Source organism: Somniosus microcephalus, unplaced genomic scaffold, assembly GCF_052327205.1.
Source record: "Somniosus microcephalus isolate GS21.2 unplaced genomic scaffold, FLI_Smic_1.0 unresolved_chr7, whole genome shotgun sequence".
In the NCBI taxonomy this organism is placed as follows: domain Eukaryota; kingdom Metazoa; phylum Chordata; class Chondrichthyes; order Squaliformes; family Somniosidae; genus Somniosus; species Somniosus microcephalus.
The window spans coordinates 9363108-9385277 of NW_028225185.1; the positions used below are offsets into that span (position 1 = coordinate 9363108).

The 22170-nt window shown below is 44.3% G+C and overlaps 2 protein-coding genes across 2 annotated transcripts; one reads left to right on the forward strand and one right to left on the reverse strand.

Moving 5' to 3' along the window:
• The first annotated feature begins 907 nt into the window (after positions 1–907).
• LOC147086482 (Ig heavy chain Mem5-like) lies at positions 908–7552 on the forward strand. Its single transcript, XM_085978570.1, has 8 exons — positions 908–962; positions 1599–1931; positions 2022–2342; positions 4177–4278; positions 4377–4407; positions 4626–4678; positions 5223–5272; positions 7164–7552. The coding sequence occupies exons 1-8, from the start codon at positions 908–910 to the stop codon at positions 7254–7256; spliced, it is 1038 nt and encodes a 345-aa protein (XP_085834696.1). The 3' UTR covers positions 7257–7552.
• A 4845-nt stretch (positions 7553–12397) lies between these two features.
• Positions 12398–22111, reverse strand: LOC147086483 (M1-specific T cell receptor beta chain-like). The gene is made up of 6 exons (XM_085978571.1): positions 22069–22111; positions 21112–21399; positions 20717–21019; positions 13451–13567; positions 13249–13307; positions 12398–12518 (listed from the first exon to the last, which is right to left on the reverse strand). Exons 1-6 carry the CDS (start codon positions 22109–22111, stop codon positions 12474–12476), a joined length of 855 nt encoding a protein of 284 aa, XP_085834697.1. The 3' UTR covers positions 12398–12473.
• Positions 22112–22170: the final 59 nt, after the last annotated feature.

The window sequence follows — 22170 nt, forward strand, 5'->3', positions numbered from 1 at the left end:
AATCGGTGTCCCCTGGTTCTCGCCCCATCCGTCAATGGGAACAGTTTCTCTCTATCTACCCTGTCCAGACCCCTCATGATTGTGAACACCTCTACCAAATCACCTCTCAACCTTCTCTGCTCTAAGGAGAACAACCCCAGCTTCTCTAGTCTCTCCACGTAACTGAAGTCCCTCATCCCTGGAATCATTCCCTTAAAACTTTTCTGCACCTTCTCTAAGGCCTTCACACATTTCCTAAAGAGCGGTGCCCAGAATTGGACACAGGACACCGGTTGGAGCCCAACCAGTGTTTTATAAAAGTTCATCATAACTTCCTTGCTTTTGGATCTATGCTTCTATTTATGAAGCCCAGAATATAGTTGTTTTGAACTGCTTTCTCAACCTGCCCGGCCACCATCAGCGATTTGTGCACACATACCCCCAGGGCTCTCTGTTCATGCACCCACTAAACGTTAACTGCCGAATTTAATATTCAGAACAATGACAAATGCCCACATCCATACCATAATTCGCACATTACAACAGTGACTACACTTCAAAAGTATCTCATTGGCTGTAAAGCGCTTTGAGATGTCGGGTGGTCGTGAAAGGCGCTGTATAAATATAAATATTTCTTTCTTATAACCTTTCTGTCACCCTCTCCGAACTATAATCGAAAGCTCTTTATGGCCACTCTTCAATTTGCATTAGACTGACCGCTGTGACGCACAGACGCTGCCCACATGTAAAATGCTCGAGGCGTGGGATCCAACAGGATAATGCACCCAGAGGCTTAGCTCGTAATAGTTTCCATCGCATCTGAAGGTGGTGCAACCAACTGTGTGCGCTCGGATCACGCGGCGCCCACTCCCACTGCAGAATGTTCGCAGCGAGCACGGGAATAACTGAGCGTGGTTCCGGCCTCAAGATGTTCAAGGAAGCTTTTTCCCTGGTCCTCATTGTCCACGTGTTCTGGCCTTACGGTGAGTGAGACACGGTTGCAAACTCCTACATGGAATCAGCCAAAAACTGGAAATAAGTGGACTGTGTTTACCAAGGCATAAATGTGACCGAGCTAACAGTTCATATTTTCGCACACTCCCTGTCTCTGTAACATCCTCCAGCCCTACAACCCTCCGAGATCTCTGCACTCCTCCAATTCTGGCCTCTTGAGCATCCCCCGATTTCCATCGCTCCACCATTGGCTGTCGTGCCTTCAGCTGCCTGGGCCCTAAGCTCTGGAATTCCCTCCCTAAACCTCTCCGCCTCTCTCTCCTCCTTTAAGACACTCCATAAAACCTCCCTCTTTGACCAAGCTTTTGGTCACCTGTCCTAATATGTGTGACTCTAATTCTGTGGCTCGGTGTTAAATTTCTGTAAAGCGCCTTGGGACGTTTAATTACTTTAAAGGCGCGATATCAAAGAAAGTTGGTGTTGGTAATGTTGGTTTACTTTCTGGTCCCTCTGTAAGGTGAAGTAAAGGGGAACTAGAGAATGGATATAACCAGCAATAACTGAAGGCAATAATGATACTGTTCTGAAATTACAGGCGAGGTGTTTCAACGCGGCTTCTTTCTATCGCTAAATAACCAGTTCTAATGTAACAATAATCCCTCTAGTTGCAGAATCCCAGCCCTTTCTGTCTCGGAGCCCCTTCACAGTAACAGTCGGAGTCGGCCAGTCGTTTCAATTGGAATGTCACCAGAATTATGAAGTGAAATTTGTGAATAGCTATTTCTGGTACAAGCAGCGTGTGGGCGAAGCCCCGAGACTAATCGATATCCCATCCTGTAATCGGACCGATTGCAAGTTTACTTCTAAAAGAGGACACACCAAATATATCCTGATCCTGGAAATCCGCGATGTGCAGGTGGCTGACACTGGCTTGTATTACTGTGCTGGTAGGGGTAGCTATGCACCACTCCGGAATAGATCCACACTGCTGGTTGGAGGTAAGAGCGAAACCAAATTGAATTCAGATCATGCACAGCAATATCATTCGGTGTAAACTAAGAGTTAACTGTGTCCCAATCCCTGTCCAGACAGTTCCACTCCCAAGACGGCTGTGCTGGTGTTTGCTCCGCCAGGGGAGCCGCATTTAAGTGACAGCGTCCCCTTGGTGTGTTTGGTCACTGGCGTCTCCTCGAACCAGATTGTTATTTACTGGAACGTTACCGGACAGGTGACCGAGGGACGGAGCGATTCCGGCACACTGGACCCGGACGGGACCTACAGCATCAGAAGCCATGTGACGGTCTCGGGGGAAGCCTGGAGAAGCGGCGGGGTCTGCACCTGTATTGTTGAGCTGGGTTCCAAGGACAAATCTTGGGCCAAGAGCGTGTCGCTCCACAAAACAGTGGCAGGTGAGTCGGTGATCTGTATAGCGAAGTTCAGTATTCAGCTTTAGCGTCAGTTGAAGTAGTTCACTCGCTCCTAAGCGCCTCAAGTCTGTAAATAAAGCAACACCACGGGATGAGCATGAATATCTATATATCAGGAGAGTAGTGCGGTCAGTCTGTTATAAAATACATTGAAATAAGCCACGGTTACCCTTCGTCCCAGGTCTTGTAAAAACTTTCTCCGCTCTTGGCTGACTTTAAATTTCTGCGTGTCATCTTAGAAAGATACAGCGCAGAAGGCACGGCCACCGAAGGTTGAGCGATTTTAAACAGGGGTGCTCAAGAGGGCAGAATTAGAGGAGCGCAGATATCTCGGGGGTTGTGGGGCTGAAGGAGTTTACAGGGTTAGGAAGGGCAAGGTAATGGAGGGATTTGAAAACAAGGATGAGGATTTTGAAATCGAGCTGCTGCTTAACCGGGCACCAATGTAGGTCACCGAACACAGGGGAGATGGGCGAACGGGACTTGGTGCGGGCACGGGCAACCGAATTTTGCATGACCTCAAGTTTACGTAGGATGGAATGTGGGGGGTCAGCCAGGCATGCATTGGAATAGTCAAGTCTAGAGGTAACAAAGGCATGGAGGAGGGTTTCTGCAGCGGATGAGCTGAGGCAAGGGCGGAGACGGGCGATGGAATGGACTGGAGTGAGGACGGTTTCTGACCTGAACCTAGTCAAGAGATGCGGTGAAATAGTTGGCTGAACGCGTCTGTTGGGATCAGACTCTCGCTCATTTCCACCCGTTTATTTTCTCATTTCCTGCTTTAAAGACCCGAACCCCCCTTATCAATCCCCACTTAACCCGTAGAATATATTTTCGTTTAATCGGGTTATGAAGCCTCAGTTAAATTGGGTAATCATTCCAGTTTATCACTCATAAAACATGGGGGTGTTTGTGCACAAATATTGGAAGGTCGCGGAACAAGTCGAGAAGTCTGTTAAAAAACATATGACTCTTTGGCTTTATTAATGGAGGAATAGAGTACAGAAGCAATGTTTGGGCCACAGCTGGAGTATTGTGTCCAGTTCTGGGCACCAAACTTTAGGAAGGATGTCAAGGCCTTGGAGAGGGATGCAGAGGAGATTTAGCAGAATGGTACCAGGGATGAGGGACTTCAGTTATGTGGAGAGACTGGAGAAGCTGGGATTGTTCCCCTTAGAGCAGAGAAGATTAAGAGGAGATTTAATAGAGGTGTTCAATCATGAATCATGAAGGGTTCTGATAGAATAATAAGGAGAAACTGTTTCCAGTGGCAGAAGGGTCGGGAACCAGAGGACACAGATTTAAGGTGATTGGCAAAAGAACCAGAGGCGACATGAGGAGACAGTTTTTTACACAGCGAGTTGTTGTGATCTGGAATTCGCTGCCTGAAAGAGCGGTGGAAGCAGATTCAATAATAACTTTCAAAAGGAAATTGGATAAGTACTTAAAAGGATAACATTAACAGGGCTATGGGGAAAGAGAAGAGGAGTGGGACTAATTGGGTAGCTCCACCAACGAGCCGGCACAGCCACGATGGGTTGAATGGCCTCCTTCTGTGCTGTAATCATTCTATGATTCAGTTTTCAAGTAGTATGATTTGATTGTGCATTATTAAAATTATGGGGCAATACTGAGAGTGCTGTCTGTCAATTTGTCTCAACTTTCACTTCTCCAATATTAGTCGCATTGGCTGGTTTTTCCTTTCACACCCCGGTTTTGATGCTCCTACATTGTAACTGGTTCAAGTTTCTCATCAGAGAATCCCAGAAAGTAATGATTTCACCCAGAATCATTTTCTTAGTGTTTCTCTCTGTAGAGTGGTGCATTCCGACCCTTCCCGTTTCAATAACTGTCTCAGTGATCCTGGTTCTAGTCTTGATCCTCATTTCCATTTGGAATCATAAAAGCGGCAGATCAGGTGAGAATTTACATTTACCAGGAATATTTGAATAAATGTTTGTTTAAAGTGATTCTCTTCTCGAAGCGTTAAATGCTAATTACAGTTAATTGTTTCAGAAGAACGAGTCAAGAGACCCCACAAGGAAAGGTGAGTAACTGAACCATTTACAAAGTTCATCAGTAACAGTCTCACTGTATTTAACACTGTGTCAAAATACAGTTAACCCCGACTCCAATTTCAATATTTTCCACATTCTTTTAAGGTTGATTCAAAGTCCTTTCCACAATTCTGTTCTTGATATTTATGGCATGTGACCAAGGATTTACAAGAAGTAATGCTTGTTTCACATTTTTGTTCACATATAGTTTTAGTTTGAGAGAGAGAACGACAAGAGCGGGAAGAAATGAGCGACACTTGGGTGAGTTGGATTGAAATGTTGGTGCAGATAGAACATCAATTGTGGGATATTTCAAAGATCAATAACTTCATTTCCAGCCATCAAAATATCCTGCCATCGTGCTCATGTCTGCTGGGCCTATAGAAAGGCTAATTATTGGTTATTAATGCTGATATTTGCATTAGATGGCCAATAGACACCAGACACCGGGGGTGGATCGCCCGTGTCTATACATTGGCGTATTGGGGTACCATTGGCCTATTGGAGTACCATTGACGCATTGTTGGACGATTGGTGTACTGGGGGACTATTGGCATATTGAGGTGCCATTGCGTAATTTTGGACCATTGGCATATTGGGTGATTATTGGCTTATTGGGGTATCATTGGCATATTGGTGGCCCATTTGCATATTGATGGACAATTGGCGTATTGTGGTACCATTGGCATATTGGTGGACCATTGGCATATTAGGGGATGATTGGCGCATGGTGCATCTATAATTAATTATTGATTAACCAGAATTGACAATGTTTAAAATCATATTCTTAACTGTTAATACACAGGTGACACTCGTCAAATGGAGGTGAAGCGGACACATCCGGGTGCAATTCAAGTAAGTAAGTTCATTGAACCTGTTGCAATCATATCCAGGAAGTTGGTGATTTCTGGGATGGGTGCAATGCGCCGCATCCGGGATATTTCACGCGATTGGCATTGAGCAGGTCATCGTCCAGATCGTCTTAATTTGCAGCGAATCGACTCGTTGCTCCAACTGGAAACAGAACATATCCTGCAGCCCTTTTCCCAGCTGATAATAGAAAGGATCGGTTAATGTTCCGGGTAAAATGCCTTCGCCAGAATTTACTGTGGATTTCCGGCAGTTTCTGGTTCTATTTGAGATTTCCAACTTTTTGCTATTTTCTATTTTTTTATACCTACATTGAGTCCATGTCCACTCCCCCCACAACAGCCCCCCCCCCCGCCTCCCATCCGGCGGAGATACTGTTTTTAATATATTTGCACAATTATTATTATGAAGATTCAGAAACAAGACGACACCCAGCATAGTTTCACAAATAAGTCAAAATATGTTTCTATGGTAAGCCGTCGAAGAAGGAAATTTTTTGGATAGATTGTGATTGAGTGTGTGTGATTGTATGTGTGTGTGAGGGTGAGGGTGTGTGCGTGTGAGTGTTTGTGAGTGTGACTGTGTGCGAGTGTGTGTGTGAGTGTGAGTGTGTGTGTGTGTTTGTGCGTGTGTGTGAGTGTCTGTGAGTATGTGTGTGCGTGTGTGTGCGTAGAAGTGTGCGTGTATGTGTGTTTGTGTGTTTGTGATATTGTTTGTGTGTGCAAGTGAGTGTGAGTGCGTGTGGTTGTCAACCATGGCTCAGTGGGTTGCACTCTCGCCTCTGGGTGAGAAGATTATGGGTTCAGGTCCCACTCCAGAGACTTGCGCCCAAAAATCTAGGCTGATGCTCCCAGTGTGGTATTGAGGGAGGGCTACAGTTGAAGGGGCAGTACAGAGTGAGCGCTGCACTGTCGGAGCGGTAGTACTAAGGGAGTGCTGCACTGTCGCAGGTGCTGTCTTTCAGATGAAATGTTAAATTGAGGCCCCGTCTGTTCTCTCAGGTGGGCTGTTTGTGGGTGCTTGCTGTGCGCAGACTGTTTGCCGCGTTTCCCACACTACAACAGTAACTACGATTCAAAAATATTTAATTGGTGGCAAAATGCTTTGGAACGTACTGAGGTCATGAAAGATGCTGTGGAAATACAAGTCTTACTTTCTTTCAGGACCTGTGATGGCGTGTGATTCTGTCTGGGTATTTGGTTTTGGTCTACTTGGAGGTGATGCAACAAAGGTTCACTAGATGGATTCCTGGGGTGAGAGAGCTGCCTTATGATGAGAGATTGTATAGATTGGCTCTATAGTCTCTGGAGTTTAGAAGAATGAGAGGTTATCTCATAGAAACTTACAAAATTCTGAAGGGGTTTGATAGGCTAGATGATGAAAGGTTGTTTCTGCCTGCCCAGCGTGTCTAGAACTTGGGGACATAGTCTCAGGATAAGGGGTAGGCCAATTAAGACGAAGATTAGGTGGAATTTCTACACTCAGAGGGTAGTGAATCTTTGGAATTCTCTGCCCCAGAGGGCTGTGGATGCTCAGTCGATGAGTATATTCAAAACAGAGATCGATAGATTTTTAGACTCTAGGGGAAGCAAGGGATGTGCAGATCGGGTGGGAAAGAAGAGTTGAGGTAGCAGATCAGCCATGATCTCATTGAATGCCGGAGTAGGCTCGAGGGGCCGTATGACCGACTCCTGCTCCTAATTCTTATTTCCTTATGTTCTTCTGATCCTTAAAACAGCCAGCACAGGCACGATGGACCGAATGGCCTGCTTCTGTGCTGCATCATTCTGTGATTCCATGAAACGCGACTACATGACCAGATAGTTTGACTTGCCTTTAAATATCTTGAAATGTCAATGTTTAATATATTTTCCTCTCTCAGGGCGGCCCTCCAGACCAGATACTTTCCGCCTCTCTGGAATTTGCTGCCTCGGAAAAGTCATCAAAAAAGAAGGCGGGTCGCGGGTGAGAACCCGGAGGGTTTCTATCCGATGGATGAGGGAGGACACCGGACTTACAAAAGAACCCAAAGCCTGCGAGAATAAGAATGGAGGCACGGAGACTCCCGTCAAACATCTAAACTACCTGCCTGCACTTGCCAGAGTTTGCAAAGACTCTTTCTGTTCAATGTAAACGAACGTGCTTTGAGTATTGTAAAGATATTCCACTGCATTGGTGTTATTCAAGTGTGAGACAAACATTAAGAGCAGGGAGTTCTCGGTTTGGTGTTTCTCTGAACCTTTCCTGATCATCCTGCAGCTCCAGTTAATAACAACATTTTTATTTGCAAATGCTTGTGAATAAATAAAATAAATTATTCTTCGAATGTAACGCTACACGAGTGGTTCCTATCGACCAATACTTCACTTGTAATTAAAAGTGATCGGGATAAAACTTCAATGACTATTGAGCTGACAATATCGGTTTATTGCAACGGGGTTGGACCATAAAAGCAGGGAACTCCTGCTACAACTGTACAGGGTATTGGTGAGACCTTGAGTACTGCGTAAAATTTTGGTTTCCTTATTTAAGGAAGGATATAGTTGCATTGGAGGCAGTTCAGAGACGATTCATTAGGTTAATTCCAGAGATGAGGTGGTTACCTTATGAGGGAAGGTTGAGCAGGTTGGGTCTATACTCATTGGAATTTAGAAGAATGAGTGGTGATCTTATTGAACCAAATAAGATACTGAGGGGGCTCGACAACGTAGATGCAGAGAAGATGTTTCCACTTGTGGGGAAATCTAGAACACGGGGGCATCGTTTCAGAGTAAAGGGTGACCCTTTTAGAACTGAGGTGAGGAGGAATTTCTTCTCTCAGAGGGTCGTAAATCTGTGGAATTCTCTTCCCCAGGCAGCCGGGGAGGCTGAGTCATTAAATTGGAGATAGAAAGATTTTTGCAAGATAAAGGAGTGAAGGGTTATGGGGAGCGGGCAGGGAGGTGGCTTTGAGCCCATGATCAGCCATGATCTTATTGAATGGCGGAGCAGGCTCGAGGGGCCAAGTGGCCTATTCCTGCCCCTATTTCTTAAGTTCCTATGTTCTTATGTCTTGAATTGAGATACTGTTAGCGACGATATCCTTTGTCTGAGGAGCGAGATGCTTAATCATTTACAGACTGAGAACACAACAGGAGAGAATCGCGGGAAGAAATGCGGGGAATTGGGTCTGGTTCCATTTTACCTTTGGGTGTTGTGTTTTGCTATGTGTATTAATGTCAAAACTACATGTCAGAGACAGATGGTGAGTGTTGCGTGGCTTGAGAGGAATGGGTGACTTTGGGCTTGTGGTTTCGTAAAGCTCTCCACCACAGGGGGTTTGCTCACGTCAGGTCTGGGTCTGTTGTAGACTCGTGGATAGGGATGGATTGCCATGACAACTCCATTATCATTGTATCATGGGATCACCGGGATGGTAGAAGGTGAACTCGGTGAACCTTGGCCTTTTCTCATCCAGCGATTCCTATGTTCAAGCTTCCAGCTATGCACGGTATTGGGCGAGAATATTCAACCAGATACAGGATTGCACCATAGGTGGTTATATTGCTTTATCCATCAGAGTCACATCAGCCTAAGTATTCCCCTTCTGATTAGTTTGGAATCAGCATGTACAACCGCATGAGATTCAGGAGCAACAAATATTGTTCCTGGCAAAGACCCTTTCAAATCCATCTCCCAGAAACAGTTCAATAAATCACAAGAGGATTTGAATAAATTCCTAACAACCGTGTTCTGGTTAATGTAAATTTATACTGTAGGGTTTTATAAAGTAGATCTAAGTTCACCAGGACGATCCCGGGGCAAAGAGGGTTACATTCTAAGGACAGGTTGCACAGACTAGGCTTGTATTGTTTTGAGTTTAGAAGATTAAGGTGATCTAATTGAGATGTTTAAGATGATTAAAGGATTCGATAGGGTAGATAGAGATTAACTATTTCCTCTGGTGGGAAGAGTCCAGAACAAGGGGGCAAAATCATAAAATTAGAGCCAGGCCGTTCAGGGATGATGTCAGGAAGCACTTCTTCACACAAAGGGTAGTGGAAATCTGGAACACTCTCATCCAAAATATTGTTGAGGCTGGGAGTCAACTGAAAATATTAAAACTCAGTTTGATAGATTTTTGTAGGGTAAGGGTATTAAGGGTTACAGAACCAAGGCGGGTAAATGGAGTTCAGATACAGACAATCCGTGATCTAATTGAATGGTGGAACCGGCTCCAGAGGCTGATTGGCCTCCTCCTGTTCCTCTGTTCCTGTCGCTAGTAGGATGAAATAAAAGGCAAATTGAAGACTGATTTCTGGAAGTTCATCACACAAAGGGTGATCAGCACATGGAATGGTCCTCTGGGTAGTGCGGTGTGAATGAAAACTCCTGGAGTCATTTAGGAAACAGTTTGGCTGCCCTGATGGGCGAGAAGGTCAGAATCTTTCTGGATTCCTGAGCTACGTTTGGCAGAAATGCCTTTTCACCTGCAGTGACCTTGTGACAAGTGTCTCCAAATACTCTTTGTAATATCTGTGCAGAATATTTTGATAACAGAATATTGTTAATTTCGGCATGTTTCTATCCCCTCGGTACATGAATTACAACAGCTTCTCGATGAGTTCAGAGCCTAATAACCAGCTCAATGATCCATTAATCACCACACCAACGGCCTCATGCCCAGCTATTAAATGTATATGAAATCGAAGGTGTGCCCGAAATATATCACAGCATCTCAGCGAAAGAGCCTTTGAATTTTACTCTTATCTTTGACCGAATTCCTAATGTAAAGAGCGAAGTGTATTACCGCTGCGAATTATTAACATCGCCAGCAAACCGCTTTCAGTCACAGCCGAAAGGTTCTGCTTTACAAAGTTACAAAGTGTTCACAGCACAAAAACAGGCCGTTCGGACCCACTGGTCCGTGCTGGGGTTTCTGCTCCACACGAGCCCCCTCCACCCCTCTTCATCTCACCCCATCAGCATATCCTTCTATTCCTTTCTCCATCATGTATTTATCCAGCTTCCCCTTAAATGCATCTATGCTATTCGCCTCAACCACTCCCTGTAGTAGCGAGTTCCACATTCTCCCCACTCTCTGGGTAAAGGAGTTTCTGCTGAATTCCTTATTGGATTTATTGGTGACTATCTTATATTTATGGCCCATACTTCTGGTCACTTCACAAGTCAAAGCAACTTCTCTTCCTATCAAACCCTTTCATAATCTTAAAGGCTTCTATCAGGCCAAAGCTCAGCCTTCTTTTTTCAAGAAAAAAGTGCTCCAGCCTGTTCTAATTTCCTGATGTGTATAACCTCTCAGTTCTGTATCATCATTATACATCACTTTTGCACCTTATCCATTGCCTCTACATCCTTTTTATAATATGGAGACCAGAACTGTGCACAGTGCTCCAAGTGCGGTCTAACCAAGGTATATGGAGACCAGAACTGTGCACACTGCTCCAAGTGGGGTCTAACCAAGGTATATGGACACCAGAACTGTGCACAGTGCTCCATGTGTGGTCTAACCAATGTTCAATACAGGTTCAACACAACTTCTCTGCTTTTCAATTCTATCCCTCTAGAATTTAACACCAGTGCTTGGTTTGCTTGCTTTAATGGCCTTGTTAACCTGTGTCACTACTTTTAGTGATTTGTGTAACTGCACCCCAGATCCTATACCCGATTTGAAAACGTATTTTCAAAGAGCTAACAGACATTATCAGTGGATAAAAGCAACCATACATTTGCTGACGAAATCACTCAACTCCATTATTTAGGAAGAGCAGATGGATTTAAAATAATTTGCTTTCGATAGTAAATGTGACAGAGTTCACTCCCAGGAAAGAGCCAGTGAACACTCGGGGTCCAGTTACACAAGAACATAAGAAATACGAACAGGAGTCGGCCATTTGGCCCTTCGAGCCTGCTCCGCCATTCAGTGAGATCATGGCTGATCTTCTACCTCATCTCCACTTTCCTTTACTATCCCCATATCCCTTAATTCCCCTAGATTTCAAAAATCTATCGATCTCTGTCTTGAATATACTCAGCGACTGAACCTCCACAGCCCTCTGGGGTAGAGAATTCCAAAGATTCACCACCCTCCGAGTGAAGAAATCTCTCCTCACCTCAGTCCTAAATGGCCGAACTCTTATTCTGAGACTGTGACCCCTGGTTCTAGACTCCCCAGCCAGGGGAAAAATGCTCCCTGCATCTACCCTGTCAAGCCCTGGAAGAATTTTGTATGTTTCAATGAGATCACCTCTCATTCTTCTAAACTCCAGCTTTAATATCAATGCAGCCTAAATCCGGAAGCAGTGCCTGAGCTGCCCAGTCGGTCCTGAGCCCCACTTTTGAACCGCACAATTTTGCTCTATAAATGTGCATTTTAAATCGGCGTTAGAGATACACTGAGCACATCTGGACTGAACGATCAACGGGCTGGAATCACAAACACAATGCTGGAGTTTGAAAACCTGTTTTATTGTGTTTGGAACTCGGACACTGACGCACTGTAAAGATTATTTGAATTATATCGTGCTCACATATAAAGACGCGAAATGAATCAAAAACGCCAATACTGGACAGGAGAAACATGTCGAGATTGAACCGAAACTGCAGGCGATGTGCCATCTTAAGAGTACCGGACGAGGTGTAAGAGAGAATTTAAATATATTTAGAATTTCCACATTGGGCCGAAATTTCCCATTTGTAAAATGCGCTTGAAATTGTGCCGGTTTTTTTCGGCGTTAAGACTCTCCAGTAGGCGATACGCCGGTTCTCCATTGTTCAGTCTCTCTTTCGAGTGAGGGTTATTTATTGATAATTGTGCATCAAGTCGGCCAGAGAACGTGAGATCGTCGCAGTGAGACTCAGTGAAGATAGCAATTGAACCCTTTAGCTGCACGCCACTGCTTCCAATAGTCAGATTTCTGCGGTGCTTTGGGACTTGAACCTGGCGTATCAAAGTCTCTCAGAAGGGTTCGTACCTCAGGGCTCTACTGCACCGGTTGGTCTTCTGAATGAGATTGCCAATTTCTTGTCAATGGATCCCAAAAGCACGCGAAGCGGAACACAATTGAGGAAAAGGTTGCTTGAATTGTTACTGAGCAGCGTTCCTTACTGATCCCACAATGAGAGCAAAGCAGAGGGAACTTTCGACACAAATTCATAACCGGCAGGCGCTCGCTTTCCTTTCCCGTCAGAGGGTCGGAACCTCATTAAACGTCAGGTGGGCGTAAAGAGTCTATGAGAGAAAATAGAAACCATTATCATGGCCCACATCATCGTCATAGGAACAGAGGGACAGGAGGAGGCCGTTCAGCCCCTCGAGCCTGTACCGTCATTCAGTCAGATCATGGCTGATCTGTATCTTAACTCCATCCACAAGCCTTGGTTGCCTAACCCTTAATACCCTTACCCAACAAGGATCTATCAAAAATCTCTCAGTTTTGCAATTTTCAATTGTCCCCGACCCTCAGCAGCTTTTGGGGGGAGAGAGTTCCAGATTTACACCACCCTTTGTGTGAAGAAGTGCTTCCTGACATCATCCCTGAAGGGCCTGGCACTAATTTTAAGGTGATGCCCCCTTGTTCTGGAATCCCCCCACAAAGGAAATAATTGCTCTCTCTCTACCCATCGAATCGTTTAATCATCTTAAACACCTCAATTACATCAACCCATAATCTTCTGTACACAAGGGAATACAAGCCCGAATCTGTGCAACCTGTCCTCGTAATTTAACCCTTTTAGCCCCGGGTATCACTCTGGTGAATCATCATTCTCCAATTTAAAATATCCAGATATATGCTTTTTAATCTCGGTTCGCAGTTTTACATGAAAGGAAAACACTGCTATCCTGTAGTGCTCACTATGCAAAGTTTTATAGACTCATTAACTATGAATCTTAAACATTGGGTTAAATCAGTGCAAGGTATCGACATGTGTTAAGCAAAAACAATTCTCTTCATATCTACCTCCTTGTCTTGTGCACGTGGTCTCCAATCCGTCAATTTCTGATCGCTGTCCGTGTTGCCTGATATAAAGAGAAAATTAATCTGAGTCTAAATGAACACATTTCACACTGAACGGGCCCACTAACATGTGATGAGCCAATGACACAATAAATGGAGTGATTGGGAGCGCCGTGGAGTTGGAGCGCCTCCCGACAACCGCTACCTGACCGCCGGTTCCTGCAGCTCCTTCCCGCGGCGACAATAACCATCAGCAGAAGGAGAAGCGCCGCCGCCGAACTCCCGTAAAGCAGCAATCTGCAGCTGGTTTGTAGCGGGGGCTCTGAAGGGAGAGAAAAAACAATATTTTATTGAAAAAATTCCCGTAACCCGAGCCTTCTGGTTCTCGCAGAAGGTACAAGGAGGCCCACCACCACCTTCTCAGGACCACTAGGGATGGACAATCAATAACAGACTTACCACCGTCACCCACATCACGAGAACAAATTAAAAATGTTGCTGAAAATAATCAGATAAGAGAAGGTAAAGATATAGATAGATAGATAGATAGATAGATAGATAGATAGATAGATAGACAGATAGACAGATAGATAGATAGATAGATAGATAGATAGATAGATAGATAGATAGATAGATAGATAGATAGATAGATAGATGGATAAATAGATAGATAGATAGACCGATAGATCGATAGGTAGATAGATAGATAGATAGATAGATAGATAGATAGATAGATAGATAAATAGATAGATAGATAGATAGATAGATAGATAGATAGATAGATAGATAGATAGATAGATAGATAGATAGATAGGTAGATAGACAGACAGACAGACAGACAGACAGGCAGACAGACAGACAAACAAATAGACAGGCACAAAGACAGACAGAACCGTATAACCATGAACCTATCGAAGGCTGGGGCACAGAAGGAGACTATAAGGCCCTCCATGTTTGTGCCAGCTCTTTGGTAGATGGGTCCAAAACTAATCCCATTACCCTGCTCTCCCTCCATATTCCTGTATCAATCCAAAACAAACTCCAAAGCCCGCTCTGTCCCCTGGAATGCACCACTCCCAACACGTCGCCAATCTGAGGAATACCCATTTACCATGTCTCCTTTTTTCTTGACTGCCATCTAACTTTCCATCCATGCTGCCACATCTCCTTCGCACCAAACGTCTAAAGTGTTTCCCAACAGCCCTCTTGTGCGACATCTTATCAAACGCCTTCTGGAAATCCATACACCTTACATCTACTGCAATCCCTTTAACTATCCAATTGGTCACTTCTACAGAAGCTCTATTAAATTTGTTAAACACGACTCCACTTTCACAAATCGGTGCTGGTTGTCCTTAACCAGCCCAGCCATTTAGAAATGCTCACCACCTTCAGTTCAAATTACGGATTCTAACCGTTTGTCCGCAACACATCTGAACACAAACAGGCTCCACAGACAGTATTCAAGGAGGAGGTTGGTGATCAGCTGGTTGGTTGGTTTTCTTCCTTCTCTTCTCTTTCATACCTTTAAGTTGGTAAGTCCTATTGAATAGTGGTGTGATATTATCATATATATCCGGGCAGGGTCTTCATAACTAATAATAAGAAATTTAATTAATTATATAGAATGGAGCAGGTGATGTGTTACTGTTGCGAGATGTGGGAGCCGGTGAACCCCATTGAGGCTAACGGTGATTACATCTGCGACAAGTGTTTGCTGCTAGAGGAACTCAAGTTCCATGTTATGGAGCTTGAGACCGAGCTTCGGACACTGCGACACATCAGGGAGGGGGAGAAGTTCCTGGACTCTATGTTTCAGGAGATGGTCACACCTATGAAGTTAATTACTGCAGATGTAGTCCGTGGTCAGGGACAGGACGGTGTGACTACGAGTGAGGAAGGTACAGGGATCCAGGATGTAGTGTTGAAGGAGACGCAGCCCTTGTTCTTGTCCAGCAGGATCGAGGTTCTTACTCCCTGTGAGGGCGGGAGCGGGGACTGCAGGGAGGATGAGCAACCTGGCCACAGCACCGTGGTACAGGGGGCCATTCAAGTGGAGGGAGTAAAAAGAAATGTTGTAGTGGTAGGGGATAGTATCATTAGGGGGATAGATAGGGTTCTCTGCAGTCAAGAGCGGGAGTCCCGAAGGCTGTGTTGCCTGCCTGGTGCCAGGGTTAAGGACATCTCTTCTGGGCTGGAAAGAAACTTGCAGTGGGAGGGGGAGGATCCAGTTGTCGTGGTCCATGTTGGTACAAACGACATAGATAGGACAAGGAAGACGGTTCTGTTAAAGGAGTATGAGCAGCTAGGGGTCAAATTAAAAAACAGAACCTCAAGGGTAATAATCTCTGGGTTATTACCTGAGCCACGAGCGAATTTGGCTAGGATAAATAAAATTAAAGAGTTAAATGCGTGGCTCAAAGACTGGTGTGGGAGAAATGGGTTTTGCTTCTTGGGACACTGGCACCAGTACTGGGACAGGAGGGAGCTGTTCTGTTGGGACGGACTCCACTTGGCCAGTGCTGGGACTAGAGTCCTGGCGAATCATATAACTAGGGCTGTAGAGAGGGCTTTAAACTAATTAGTGGGGGGGAGGTTTCTAGAGAGCAAATCATAGAAATGACAACAGAGAAGGTCATAGACTTAGGTAGCAGTGGGGGAATTAAAAAACAGAATGTGTCAGGAAGGGACAGAAGGTATGGAGTAAAAAGTAAAGTACTAAAAAGGGAAAAAACAGGAACTAAGTGTTACAAAACATATTTGAAAGTTCTTTATCTGAATGCACGTAGCATTCGTAACAAAATGAATGAGTTAACGGCACAAATAATGACATATGGGTATGATCTTGTGGCCATTACAGAAACATGGCTGCAGGGTGACCATGACTGGGAATTAAACATACCAGGTTATTTAACAATCAGGAAGGACAGGCAGGAAGGGAGAGGAGGTGGGGTGGCTATGTTAATAAAGGAAGGAATCACTATAATACAGAGAAATGATATTGGGTCAAAGGAGCACGATAGTGAAACAGTTTGGGTGGAGGTAAGGAATAATAAGGGGAAAAAAACACTAGTGGGTGTAGTCTATAGGCCTCCGAACAGTTGCAACTCTGTTGGACGGAGTATTAATCAGGAAATAGTTGAGGCTTGTAATAAGGGAACAGCTATAATTATGGGGGATTTTAATTATCATATTAACTGGACAAATCAAATTGGGCAGAGCAGCCTTGAGGAAGAGTTCATTGAGTGTATTAGGGATGGGTTTCTTGAGCAGTATGTAACTGAACCGACCAGGGGGCAAGCAACCTTAGATTTGGTCCTGTGTAATGAGACAGGATTAATTAAAAATGTCCTAGTAAAGGATCCCCTTGGAATGAGTGACCATAACATGGTTGGGTTCCATATTCAATTAGAGGGTGAGAAGGTTGGATCTCAAACAAGCGTGCTGAGCTTGAATAAAGGAGACTATGAAGGTATGAGAGCGGAATTAATGAGAGTGGACTGGGAAAATAGATTAAAGGGTAAGACGGTACATGACCAGTGGTGTACATTTAAGGAGTTATTTTACAACTTCCAAAAAAAATATATTCCACTGAGGAAAAAAGGGTGTAAAAGAAAAGATAGCCATCCGTGGCTAAGTAAAGTAATTAAGGATAGTATCCGACTAAAAACAAGGGCATATAAGGTAGCCAAATCTAGTGGGAGGATGGAAGATTGGGAAGTCTTTAAAAGACAGCAAAAAATAACAAAAAGATTGATTAAGAAAGGGAAGATAGATTATGAAAGTAAATTAGCAAAAAATATAAAAACAGACAGTAAAAGTTTCTATAGTTATATAAAAAGAAAAAGGGTGGCTAAAGTAAATGTTGGTCCCTTAGAGGATGAGACCGGGAAATTAATGGTGGGAAACATGGAGATGGCAAAAACACTGAACAATTATTTTGTATCAGTCTTTACAGTAGAGGACACTAAGAATATCCCAACACTGGACAAACAGGGGGCTCTAGGGGGGGAGGAACTAAATACAATTAAAATCACTAAGGAAGTGGTACTTGGTAAAATAATGGGACTCAAGGCGGATAAATCCCCTGGACCTGATGGCTTGCATCCCAGGGTCTTGAGGGAAGTAGCGGTAGGGATTGTGGATGCATTGGTAATAATTTTCCAAAACTCACTGGACTCAGCAAAGGTCCCGGCAGATTGGAAAACTGCTAATGTAACACCATTATTTAAAAAGGGTAGTAGGCAGAAGGCTGGAAACTATAGACCTGTTAGCCTAACATCTGTGGTTGGTAAAATGTTAGAGTCCATTATTAAGGAGACAGTAACGGGACATTTGGATAAACACAATTTAATAGGGCAAACTCAGCATGGTTTCATGAAGGGGAAGTCATGTTTAACAAATTTGCTTGAGTTTTTTGAGGAAGTAACATACAGGGTGGATAAAGGGGAACCAGTGGACGTAGTGTATTTAGACTTCCAAAAGGCATTTGACAAGGTGCCACACAAAAGATTATTGCTCAAGATAAAAAATCACGGGATTGGGGGTAATATTCTGGCATGGGTGGAGGATTGGCTCTCTAACAGAAAGCAGAGAGTTGGGATAAATGGTTCGTTCTCAGATTGGCAACCAGTAACTAGTGGTGTTCCGCAGGGGTCAGTGCTGGGTCCCCAACTCTTTACAATCTATATTAACGATTTGGAGGAGGGGACCGAGTGTAACATATCAAAGTTTGCAGATGACACAAAGATGGGACGGAAAGTAGTGAGTGAGGAGGACATAAAAAACCTGCAAAGGGACATAGACAGGCTAAGTAAGTGGGCAGAGATTTGGCAGATGGAATACAATACTGGAAAGTGTGAAGTTATGCACTTTGGCAGGAAAAATCATAGAGCAAGTTATTATCTTAATGGCAAGAAACTGGAAAGTACTGTAGTACAAAGGGATCTGGGGGTCCTGGTGCACGAAACTCAAAAAGTTAGTATGCAGGTGCAGCAAGTGATCAAGAAGGCCAATGGAATGTTGGCTTTTATTGCTAGGGGGTTGGAATATAAAAACAGGGAGGTATTGCTGCAGTTGTACAAGGTATTGGTGAGGCCGCACCTGGAATACTGCATACAGTTTTGGTGTCCATACTTAAGTAAAGACATACTTGCTCTCGAGTCAGTACAAAGAAGGTTCACTCGGTTAATCCCGGGGATGAGGGGGTGGTCATATGAGGAGAGGTTGAGTAGATTGGGACTCTACTCATTGGAGTTCAGAAGAATGAGAGGCGATCTTATTGAAACATATAAGATTGTGAAGGGGCTTGATCGGGTGGATGCGGTGAGGATGTTCCCAATGATGGGTGAAACTAGAACTAGGGGGCATAATCTTAAAATAAGGGGCTGCTCATTCAAAACTGAGATGAGGAGAAACTTCTTCACTCAGAGGGTGGTAGGTTTGTGGAATTTGCTGCCCCAGAAAGCTGTGGAAGCTACATCATTAAATAAATTTAAAACAGAAATAGATAGTTTCCTAGAAGTAAAGGGAATAAAGGGTTACGGGGAGCGGGCAGGAAATTGGACATGAGTCTGGGTTCGGAATGGTCATGGCCCTGTGGGTAGTGGAGCGGGCCCAGGGGCCGTGTAGCCTTGTTCTGCTCCTACTGTGTTCTAATTCTGTTAGATTTCAGGAGATGGTTTTATTCCTGTTCCTGGCTGGGGTGGAGATCGCCTTTACAGAAGGTAAGTACTGTAGAAAATATAGGGACAGAGTGATCTCCTGGAAGAATTTCGATCGCCTAGATGGGTCGGAGAGGAATTTCCCAGATTTTTTTCTCCCAAATTGGCCATTGGGTCTTTATCTGTTTTTTCGCCTCTCCCGGGAGATCACATGGGTTCGGGTGGATGCAGAGTGATAGAAGATTTGAGGTTAGGATCAGATCAGCCATGATCTTATTGAATGGTGGAGCAGGCTCGAGGGGCCGATTGGCCTACTCCTGCTCCTATTTCTTATGTTCTTATGTTCTTATCTCTGGTAACCCAAGTGACACCTTTCTCCTCTCTTAGATGAAACGTTCGATAGAAACCGTTTGATTAGGAAGAATAAGGAGGTCACATACTCCTTGGAATATAAGTGCCTAAATGGAGTAGTGGAGCAGAGGGATCTGGAAGTACAGATACACAAATCACTAAAAGCAGCGACGCAGGTTAATACGGCCATAAAAAAGCAAACCAAGAACTGGGGTTCATTTCTAGGGGGATAGAATTGAAAACAGAGAAGTTATGTTCAATTTCTGTAGAACCTTGGTTGGACCACACTTGGAATACTGTGAACATTTCTGGGCTCCATATTATAAAGCGGATATAGAGACACTGGAGAAGATACAAAAATATTTACTACGATGATATCAGAATTGAGACGTTATACCTATCAGGAAAGATTGAACAGGCTGGGCTCTTTTCTCTGCAACAGTGAAGACTGAGAGGTGACCTGATGGAGGAGTTTAGATTATGAAAATGTTTCAATACGATTTCATAGGATATACGGCACAGAAACTGCCCATTCGACCCAACAAGTCCATGCTGGCGTTTGTGCTCCACTCGAGCCTCCTCCCATCTTTCCTCATCTAAATCGATCAGCTTCTCACTCATATGCTTGTCCAGCCTCCCTCTATAAATGCATCTATACTCTTCGCCTCAACCGCTCCCTGTGGTAGCGAACTCCACATTCCCACCCTCTCTTTGTAAAGATGTTTGTCCTGAATTCGCTATTGAATTTCTTGTAGAATATCTTATGTTGATGGCCTCTAGCTATGCTCTTCTCCACAAGTAGAATCATTCTCTCTCTATCTACTCTATCAAAAGCATTGACAGGGTAGGCTTGGAGAAGATGTTTCCACTTGTTGGGGTGAGGGGCCAAATAGTCACTATTAAAGCCAATTGCGAATTCAGGAGAAACTTCTTTACCCAGAGAGTGGTGAGAATATGGAACTCGCTACCACAGGGAGTGTTTGAAGCGAATAGCACAGAGCAGGTAGATAAACACATGAGGGAGAAACGAGTAGATGGATATTGATATGTTTTTATGAAGAAGGATGGGAGGGGACTCGTGTGGAGCATAAACACTGGCACATATTGGGCCGAATGGCCTGTCTCTGTGCTGGACATCCTGTATAATACAGATACCTGCATATAGGCATCGAGAGAGAAAGTGAGAAACTGGAAATGGCAGTTATATGTTCCCAATTTACCCATGGACAGCTCAGACCGAGACATTATCTCCCACCATATATGTATGGCCTAGCTAGACAGATGGAGTTTATAATTCAGAAAGCTCAACACTGCAACATTGAGACAGATCAATGATTGGGTAATTATACATGGACACGCAGAATGGGAGAGACTTTGAATGTATAAAGTGATATTGCTAACAATTAACGCTACATCAGCATGGGAGATATTAGGAAAGGGTCACTGCCAATAGTCACCTCTCTGAGATGAGACACTTTCACTGATCAGATCCCCAGTGGACTTGATTGGAACGGCGCAAGTACAGACAGCGCCGCTGCTCCAAGTTTCCGCCGAGAGGCTGATGTGACTCCTGACAGTGTACGTCCCGTCCAGGTCTATTGTCCCGGAATCGCTCCGTCCCTCGGTAACCCGTCCGGAAACATTCCAGCGAATGGGAAGTGAATCGGGAGACGGGCTTTTCACCAAACACATCAATGGGACCCTTTCCAGCGAGGGAATTTCATCCGGCGGCGGAGTTAAGAGAAAGATTTCCGGAGACCCTGGGGAGTTTGAGGGGTTAAGATACTATTACTATTCGACGTAAATTCGTCGTTATTTATGATGAAATGAGTGAAACAAACGCAATTCTTACCTGCAATGAGCAATTTCGAGCCGTTTCCGAATCTCAAGGGCATTAAGCTAAATGTCTGAGCTGCGCAGTAATAGACCCCCGAGTCATTCCTCTGGACATCTTTCACAGTCAGAGAGTAAATACTGGGTTCCTCGTTAACTTGCCCGGAAAATCTTCCTTCAGGAGGCACGTGCTTCCACACGGTGTAAACCATCTCTAGAGGCTCTCGGTGCTGCCGCTTATACCAGTGTACAGCTCCTGCTGTCAACCCACCCGTGTGACAAGCAAAAACTGCCTGAGAGACAATAACTGAGAGAACAACATATTCACAAGAGGGTCTGTTACACGGCAGAAATAAACACCGATTGCTCTAAAGAAACGGATACAGCAGTAAACTGTGAAAAGGACCATCCGATCATTAATGATCATGGATCCTAATCTCTAAATGTGTTAAATGCTGGGGGTTAAAATTAAACCTGTAACAGGAGAAAGAATGAAAGAAAGGAAGCAAGAAAGACAACATGAAAGGAAGGAAGAAAGAATGCAAGAAAGAAAGCAAGAAAGATCTTTACAGCCAATGAAGTAGTTTTTTTGAAGTGTAGTCACTGTTCTAATGTAGGACGGGCGGCAGCCAAATTGCGCACAGCAAGCTCCCACAAATAGCAATGTGATAAGGACCAGGTAACCTGTGATGTTGATTGAGGGACATAATATTGGCCCCAGGACACCAGGGAGAACACTCCAGCTCTCCTTCCAATTGTGGCCGTGGGATCTTTTACCTCCACCTGATAGGGCAGACGGGGCATCCGATAGATGGAAAATATTGACATTTGGTCCAATTTCATTCCACTGAGAAAACCCAGTCCTTCAACATGAGACTAATATTACAGAATACAGCGCGCTATCTTCTACTTGACTGACTAGCTCAATGATATAACGCCGGATTTCCGCCATGAATTAGAAGCACATAAGACTGACCTGGAAAGAGATGGAACAGCGCGCAGGGTGTTAAGAACCTCATTGTCGGCGACCGAGGCCCTTGCTGTGAGCTGCACACTGAACACTGTGCTGGGATATCTT

Excerpts from the sequence above, each read along its gene's own strand:
- LOC147086482 (XM_085978570.1), top strand. The coding sequence starts at position 908 with ATGTTCAAGGAAGCTTTTTCCCTGGTCCTCATTGTCCACGTGTTCTGG. Across the intron at positions 963-1,598 it reads CCACGTGTTCTGGCCTTACG|TTGCAGAATCCCAGCCCTTT; the intron begins GTGAGTGAGACA and ends TAATCCCTCTAG. Across the intron at positions 4,408-4,625 it reads AAGAGACCCCACAAGGAAAG|TTTTAGTTTGAGAGAGAGAA; the intron begins GTGAGTAACTGA and ends GTTCACATATAG.
- LOC147086483 (XM_085978571.1), bottom strand. The coding sequence starts at position 22,111 with ATGAGGTTCTTAACACCCTGCGCGCTGTTCCATCTCTTTCCAG. Across the intron at positions 13,568-20,716 it reads AAGTGTCTCATCTCAGAGAG|AGCCCCCGCTACAAACCAGC; the intron begins GTGACTATTGGC and ends CTCTCCCTTCAG. Across the intron at positions 12,519-13,248 it reads CACGTGCACAAGACAAGGAG|ACTCTTTACGCCCACCTGAC; the intron begins GTAGATATGAAG and ends TTTCTCTCATAG.